The sequence below is a fragment of the Amborella trichopoda genome, chromosome 1 (genome assembly GCF_054954075.1).
Source record: "Amborella trichopoda isolate Santa Cruz 75 chromosome 1, AtrichopodaSantaCruz75HAP2 v2.0, whole genome shotgun sequence".
Lineage (NCBI taxonomy): Eukaryota > Viridiplantae > Streptophyta > Magnoliopsida > Amborellales > Amborellaceae > Amborella > Amborella trichopoda.
The window spans coordinates 33,119,410-33,128,160 of record NC_142336.1 but is presented as its reverse complement, the minus strand read 5'-3'; the positions used below and the strand labels follow the sequence as shown (position 1 = coordinate 33,128,160).

At 37.0% G+C, this 8,751-nt stretch overlaps 1 protein-coding gene across 1 annotated transcript; it reads left to right on the top strand.

Moving 5' to 3' along the window:
* Positions 1 to 1,948: 1,948 nt before the first annotated feature.
* Positions 1,949 to 8,192, top strand: LOC18428332 (amino-terminal glutamine amidohydrolase; the record flags this gene model as incomplete). Its single annotated transcript, XM_088872305.1, has 7 exons — positions 1,949 to 2,044; positions 2,214 to 2,266; positions 2,424 to 2,529; positions 3,169 to 3,246; positions 3,417 to 3,547; positions 7,003 to 7,127; positions 7,840 to 8,192. Coding segments are annotated over 7 exons (753 nt in total), but the record flags the coding sequence as incomplete, so codon positions are not given.
* Between the last annotated feature and the right edge of the window lie 559 nt (positions 8,193 to 8,751).

Here is an 8,751-nt window from a genome sequence, read left to right as displayed (position 1 = left end):
GTAGCCTTATTTAATAAATATTAGCAAGATCAAAATATACATAAATAATAGTAATAATGTTTTGGGCGACACGACTGGTGTCGCTCACCTTGCAAGGGCGACACCACTAGTGCCGCCTGGGCGACACCACCCGTGTCGCCCAATTGCAAGTGTCCCAGAAAAATTCTGGGAGCCCACAGGACCATTTTAGGTACTTTTGGCTCCCTGTTCCCCAACTTTTTACTTAAAATAAATTTCTTAAGAATATAAAAAGAAAATATATATTTTGCTTCAAATAGATATGTTCTGTTTATGCCCTTTTGATTTTATTTTAGTTTGTTAATTTTGACTAAAATCATATTTTCCCTGCTTTCACCATGCTTAGTTTAACTATGTTTCATTAAAATTAAAAAGATAAAAAAATAAAAAAAATACATTAGGGTTTTTTATCCATCCAAACCTAGACCCATTCTTGGTCCGAGCCGAGACTCGTGCACCATCTAGTCTGGATCTTAGTCTAGGTTCTAGCATAGTTCTAAGCTTAAGAGTTGCCTCTAGATCTAGACTAGGCTCACCCTAGTTCAGGGTCTTAACCAAAATCTATTGAGTCTAGTAAGTCTAGGTTCCAGTTTAGTCTTAGCTAGGTTTTTACCCCTAGTGTCAGGCTAGGTTTGCCCTAAGTCGTCGAGTTTATCTCTAAAAAAAGTCCAAAATTTTCTACCACCAAGAACATTCCACCCCTAAAATGACAATTGACAATAGAGAAAAAAAGCCAAACTTCATAACAAATTCAAAAGGAAAATTTCAATAATTCTTAAGCCATGAACAATCAATTTAGATCAAACGACTGAATGATTTTCAATCTAAAAAACACCCAAAATTTCCTACCACCAGGATCATTCTAGCCCTAAAATGACAATAGAGAAAAAAAGCCAAACTCCATAACGAATTCATAAGAAAAACTTCAATAATTCTCAAGCTATGAGCAAACCATCCCTTCATATTCAATGATAAATCAAATACAACAAATTTCAACAAACAATAACCCAACAATACATTTTAACGATTTTATTCCATAAATCTGCTATATATTTATTTAATAAAAAATAGTTAAAAAACTCTTCTATATCTTTGATGAGGTTGAGAGATTGAGCTAAAAATCGAGCTCGGGCTTTGAGGGCTTGGGTTGGGGTAAAAAAATTGAGAGCCCGAGCCATTTCAAAGAGTGAGAGAGGGTGGTCCTTCAGTCTTTTGAAAAGAGAGAGGGAGAGAGCTTGGGCCGAGAGAGAGCGAGAAAGAGGGAAAAAGCTCGGGCCGAGAGTTAGGGGAAAGAGAGAGTGGGAAACTATGGTTAAAAAAACAAGAGAGAGAGGGAAACATCGGTCAAAAAATTAGGTTAAGGAGAGAGAGTGTGGCAAACTATGGTTAAAAAAACAAGAGAGAGAGGGAAATATCGGTTAAAAAATTAGGTTAAGGATCAAGTAAAAAGGAGGGTAGTTTAGGTTTTTTTATTTTTATGTAGGGGTATTTACGTAAAAATAAAAAAAAATGAGAAAAAATTAGATGAGGGGTAACTTTCATAGAAAGTGCCGTCTAGGTTCTTTTTTATAATTTCCCCAGTATTTTATCTTCAATAATTCAGGAGCACGAGTCGGGTCCAACCAGTTTTGGGCTCGAATAGTGTTCGGACCGCCGGTCCAAATATTGGACCCATATCGGAACATGTATCAGGTATAGCCAGCAGATCCCGGGTCGGGACTGAGTCCATTTCCGGACCCAATGCGACCGGATGCCTCTACAGGAGGTAAAGCGGAGGCAGAAAGGAAATGGTGTGGAACCCAGCAGGGTTCCCTCGAATTTGTGCTGACGCTTTGTTATGCAGCACTCAGAACTGTCTTTCCATCTCCTAAAACACCACACAATTAGTAGGGGGTTTCTGGAAGCGAAAATCCCCAATTCCTTTCTGTGACCTACATTTAATTATGCTTCTTGGCATGGAGGACTTACTTGTCACTTCCTCGTCTACACTGCCCCATGTCCCATCCGTCTACACTCCCTGTTACTGGTAATCTCTCTCTCTCTCTCTCTCTCTTTGCAATGCTCTGATAGATTAAGGTAATTCAAATTGGAGTTCAGAAAACAATACTATATTTTCATAGTGGTTGATCAAAATCTAATGTGGGGTTTTCAATTTTCATGTTTGAACATTTTCTCCATTCTGCATCTTGTTGTAGAAATTTGGAAAACAGCTTCTTAATGGATATGTGCCATTTTCAGCGATCTCTAGGTATTTTTGTCATTCAATTTTGTGTAATTTCATCATTGCGGCATATTCTGTCTGCTAAGTGTTGTGAAATACATGAATTAGGGAGATTATTTGAATATATTATGTGTTTTCAATGAACAAAGAAGCATGTGCCTGAAATAGACATCCCTTGGTGCAGCGAGGAGAACGTCTACTTTCTTTGCAAGGAGTTATGGAAAGCCAAGGTCGCTGATTCAGAAGGACGTGACCTTTTCGTCGTGTTTATTTCTAATGCTGATAGGCAGGTGTGCTATATCCATTTCACATTATTCTGATTACGAAAAAAATTATCTGATTTGTTTGAAGCATTATGATCATGTGTATGTGCTGCTCATAAATTCAATCCATGTAAGCTTCGAGCATCATGGAGACATCAGATGTGTGACAAGTGCATACTCAAATCCATAGCATTAAGTATTCGTTTTACTTAGTAAGCTTACCAGAAAATACGAGTCTATCAGGAATCGTGCTTAAAATGAAGAATGATGTTGATCACTAAAGTGTCATGAATGTTTCCCTTACAGGCATTGCACATGGCCTAAAATTGTTGGAATACATATTTATCCAAATAATATCTCATTTCCGGTTACATTACAAAAATTATGCATGCTAGCTTTCAATAGAACATGTCATGTTTTATTTTTGGACTTTGTCACTTGATTTAGTACTTTTTACTGGGCTTGTCATTTGAAACCAGCATGTACAGACTTTTAGAGCACTAAACGCTTATGCATAAACACATAGTGCACTTAGATTTGTTATTTATTTTGTGCCATACATTCAGGGATGCTTTCATTTCATGATATAAGAATATTTGGGGTTCCTTTTCAAATTTTATTACTGATTATGTGTAGTTATTTGGTTCTTCCTTTGATTTTACTCAGGTTCCATTTTGGTGTCAAAAGTCTGGTAAAGGAGCAGATGGACTGGTAGTGTGGGATTACCATGTCATATGTGTTCAGGTGAACAATATAGATAGTCAGACTTCTACTTTCTAGCTGTTGGTTTTGAAAGATGGTGATTGATCACGAATTCCTCCTGCAGGCAATTGTAATCAATACCCTGGAGGGATTTCTTCATATTTGACTCATTTAGTTCATTGATCAATTGACTAAGTCCATCGTATTTACAGAGAAGTGGTGAAGACAGTGATTCGATTCAGGTGTGGGATTTGGATTCAAAGCTACCATTTCCGGTGACTTTGAGTCGATATATTAATGAAGCTATTCGCCCATTGTTCCCACTGAACCCCAAATTTCGCAGGTAATTTATTTTTTTAAATTGTTATTGCTCATGCTAAATAAATTTGGAAGTCTCTTTATGAATAAAAGCATTTAATAAGATTTTTGAGCAATTTATGTGTATCATATGAGGAATCCTATAATATTAGACATTTGGTTTTGCAAGTTTAACATTTCTATGCAGTTTTGATGGGGGAGCTTTGATAAATGATAGCATCTTTTCATTCTTGTTCTTGTTCATTGATATCAATAGTGCTGATAAAAAATTAAGAGGTCTATTAGGGAGGAGAATGGTTCGGTTGTCAACTATAGCCAGAGAAAGAAGGGAGCGCAATTGACATTACACAGTGGAGAATGAAACTAGATTGAATAGTAGTGAGGTGTAGAGAGGATGGTGTTCAACCATGTTGAAAGAGAATGATAATTCATGTGGTGTATGTATTCTATCGAATCCAAAGATGTCAAGGGCAGATGGTCAACTATTGGAAATTAATCTCGACTAAAAAAAAATTGGAAATTAGTTTTCAGAAAAATGAACATTTCATCAGATTATTTTAGTTTGCTAGTGGTAGTATTGTAGAACCCTGGTAGAATAGAGTGCAAAGATGTTTTCCAGTCCAATTTGTTCATGTGTGATCTAGCTCGAGTATATAATAATTTCCTTTTCTTTTTCAATTCTTTTTTTTTTTCCACGGTCTAAATCACTCACAAGAAGGCCTTTTACAATATAACAACTTCAAATAAAATAAAAGAAAAGAATACAATAGGATAGAACTTGAAGCCATTCAAGCCATTCTTTTCATTAACAAAAGAAAATACACAACCTATGCTTGGGAATAAAAGATATAATCAATAAATATGAAAGAAACAAAAGAGGGTGCCGGAGATTACCTCAACCGGGCTTCTTACGCCCCACACCGAGTCACCACCTTCCGATGGCGCGGGATCGAATGGTCAACCTTCAATCTCAACCGGAAAAACAAGTTTGGACAAGCCACACCAATGGAACATGAACACCTTTGATCACAAACTCAAACCCTAGGTGAATCCCCTTAGCAACCTAGTTTGAGAGAGATGGATTCTCTTTTTGCTACTTTCTAAAACCCTTAGCCATAAATCCATAGTTGAGAGATGGGAGAGAGAAGAACTCCATAGCCTAAACCCTTTGTCCCTTTTCACAATGTGGTGGAGAGAGTGAGGCGTGCCCCTCTAGGCTTTCTTGAGAGAGAGAGAGGTTTCCAAGATGAGAGAGAGAGACTTTCTAGAGTGCGGCGTACCCCCTAGATGGATGAGAGAGAGAGAGAGATAGAAAATTTGGTATAAGAGATATGGTGCAAAGATTTGGGTAAGGATCAATCCCTTTTTTATAATGCTTGAATAGAATTAGGGTTTCTTAGGGTTTTCCTTGGCTTGCCAATCATATGAGATTGAATATGAACCATTGATATTGAGTGACTTGTGGGGTGAGAGATTTGAGTTCTCCATTCCATAGATGGGCCATCAACATCCTATAGAAGGTGCTACACAGTTATCCCCCACTTCCTAAACCATTTTCCCATCAATTAATATAAATAAGAAATTAACATGTTATAATATTATCCTTTCTTATTTTTATTCATAAGCCTCTCACACATTCCAAAATATTAATCAAATATTATTCAAGGTGTCAAACTTTCTAAAATCAATACTTTGTTATCTCTCAAGCCGCCAAGCTTGATCACAAAAATTAGAAGGTGCTATAGGTGGGGCATGCCACCCATGGTGGCACATAATGGGCCCCACCCAATATGCAATGGTGGGCCCAAAAGGCCTATTGGGCCTCCCATGCAATTTAAGTTATTTTTATAATTTTAGAAATACACAAAATCATTATGTTAATATTTAAATCATTATAAAATCAATATCTCTGTTTTTATAAATCCAAATTTGATAAATAAAATATCCAGAGATTTAGAAAAATTTAAACGACAATTCTAAAAATAAAATGTAATAAAATATAAATAAAATTAATAAATCTTGATGAGAAAATGATCCATATGGTCTAGGAATAAATATCAACTGGGGCACTCTATGTCCAACTGCGAATTACGAACCACACATGCTTTCTCAAACCGACTCAGCATTGCCCATGACCCCCAGTCTATGCAAGGGATCATTAGTGGGTCACCAAAGTCTAGCCAATGGGCAAGGAGTCGTAGTCCCAATATATGGATTTTAGGTCCCCCCCAGAGACGAAACGGCAAGGACATCTTGACCTTGATGCAATACATGATTCGATGATGTACATGGGGTATCTCTCGCATATGCACACGCTTTATCCTGGTAGGTGGTACGCCTTCCCGAAAACAGTTATCGATGTGCATTCCGTATGATGGAACAAATGATGAGGATTTGGCCCTGTCCCTTAAGGCCTCCATTACACACAAGGGTCACATAGTTCCTTGGCTCACTCATCCAAGCATACTCTGACTTCATCAAGTGATAACCCATATAACCCTCATCGGTACGATTCTCAGAGCTCAGGAAATATGGGTTTTCCCCAACCAGATTGACCTAGCACATCAAGTACAGTCTAGTATCAGCAAACATTATTTGCTTAGTATGATCCATAAGGGATCACACTCATAAGGCCTTTAATGGTCACACTCACCCAACATTTGTTAGGTGTAAGTGCAAGGATAGGATAGTCCTTGACTCTTTGGTATGTCAGGGAAAGGAATGGAAGTTGACGTGATATAACCACAAGGTATCTCACATATTTCATATGGCTTCACCTTTTGGTCAATCTCCACATTGGAGGAATATGACATGGGTGAAGATTTAGAAGTATCCAAATACCTTGTTTTCAAAGGTTTTTAAGTAATCCATGTGTCTAATGCAATAAGAAAATCTCTCAAAAAACATATGATAAGAAATGGGGTTCAGTTCTCTTCTTCACACCACCAACCAATGGCAGCTATAGTCATTCTTTGCTAAGATTTTGTACTTAAATTTATTTTGTCTTCCTGCAACTTTCCAAGTGAGGTGTGTACATCAGGCTTGCACAAGACACTAGAATGGCATTGCCATTTAATAGGGAAGGAATGCTTCCATGAAGAGATTAAGATGATATTTACATTCAGAAACAAAAATTTCCTTGATGTTCTCACTGAGGAAACTTGTGAGGACAGATACCAATACATCGTTGGCAGGTTTTCTATAGATCAGCATCTTTATTATATACATGCATACTTGCATAATTACATATTTGTTTATGTGTATGAACGCATCATTAGCAGGTTTATCATAATTTAGCGTCTTTATAACAGTCATGCATACATACATAATCATATATGTGTGTGTGTGCTCCAACACATGCGTGTGATTACATGAGTGCATATCCCATGTCCTTACACCATTCAATTTCCACCACCTAGCGTGAGTTTCTATTTTCTTTAAAGAAATTTTGCATTAGTGTCAAAGGTTCTTTATGTGCAGGCTTTTCCGAGTTGTGCATGCTCCAATTTACCTTCGGAGTTTTGCATCTGATAGAAGGCACATGAAGGATAACCAAGGGAACTGGATTTCTAGTCCTCCCTTATATCAGCCAATTATTGCCAAAGGTATTATGTTTATGCGTTTTTCTAATTTGTTTTAGGACTAGGTTACCAATAGCCAGATAATAGATACCATCTGTACATGTACACCTTATCTGTGTGGACATTCAAAAAGGACAGTAAAGTAGTGTGGTAAACTTGTTTGTAGCTTCAGGCATATATAGTTCTTTGAATTAAGGAGTTGAACTACGTAGTAATTTTAAATATTTTGGACATGGATACAGATTGTGAACAGAAGATAATCTTGTGTAAAAAGTATGTAGAACCATGTAGTGAGAAAGGATAGTGCTCACTTGAGAGTTGAAGCTTGTGCACTTCTTGGCTTTAGAAAAGCAAACATCCTTATTCAAATATAACTAACTTCATAGGTATTATTATGATGGCAAACTTTGAATAGAAGTCTTAAAAGCATTGCTTATTTGGTATTCGAAAACTTGTTCGGACTTTAGACAGCTGACTTTTAAGTGGTTCAAATATGCAATGTTGTACTTTATTAGGACTGACAAATTAAACGTAAATCTCTACACATAGCAAGAATATGGTAAACACTTGACAATACCGTTCTCTCTTCCCATGTTAGACATTGGGTTTGGAATGAAATGTTGATGCATTATTAACTGGTCAGTGGCCTTTGGATGGAATGAAGTGCAAGTGCGTCATATGTGTAGGGAAAGTACTCTTGAAGTAATGTTTCTGAAATTATTCTCATGACGTGCAGATGGAACCGTGAACAACCTTGACATGTTCATTGGAATGAATGAGGAAAATGTTCATTCAAATGTAGAGGAGTTGATAAAAGGGGTATTCTGCCAGAAGTTTGGTGTTGTAATGGTCGAGACTGATTTGGAAGATTTCTTTTCAAGGACCCAATGGCAGAGCTGATCTCCCACTATGATGGAATGATCTCTCTATCTCTCTCTCTCTCTCTCTCTCTTTTATACGAAATGAAGGTTATGAAGAGAAAAATAATAGGGAATGAGAAATTAACAAATAAGGTGAGCTCTTTTCAGACTTGTGCAAACACACATAGTAAGGAAAAAGTTTATATAATGCTGCAACCTTGGAGTACCATATACCATTTTCCATTTGATTGCATATTAGAAAAAGAATAGTTTTTGTTGAGCACACGAAATCACGTCAACTCTAGGCTTCAAGGGTTTTGTGACTCGAAACACATCTTAAAACATTGCCAATCCATTTCCACCTCAGATCCATGAATTTGGACCTCCAAAAATATAGATTTGATCATCTTTGAAGAATTGAAATGAAGATGTCAAAAAAAAAAAGAGTGTACAAGATGGACCACGTTAAGATTTCATTTATTTGTATCAGATTCATCATTATGGTGGTTAAGATCAACATAGAAAGTTTTGGTTCACTGGAATGTGCGAGTTATGAATTTGCATGCCAGGAGTGAAGTTTTGGTTCACTAGAATGTGCGTGTCATGATTTTGCATGCTAGGAGTGAGTTTTTTTTTCCCGAAGTTAGCAAGGGGATATTTTATGGTGAGGTTTTAGACTCCATTCTCACCAAAAGATAGGGGCCCAAATCCCCACTGACTAGCTACTTTGACTTACCAAAAATAAAATAAAATGAGGGTATTTTAAGCTACTATATGAGGGGAGGGGC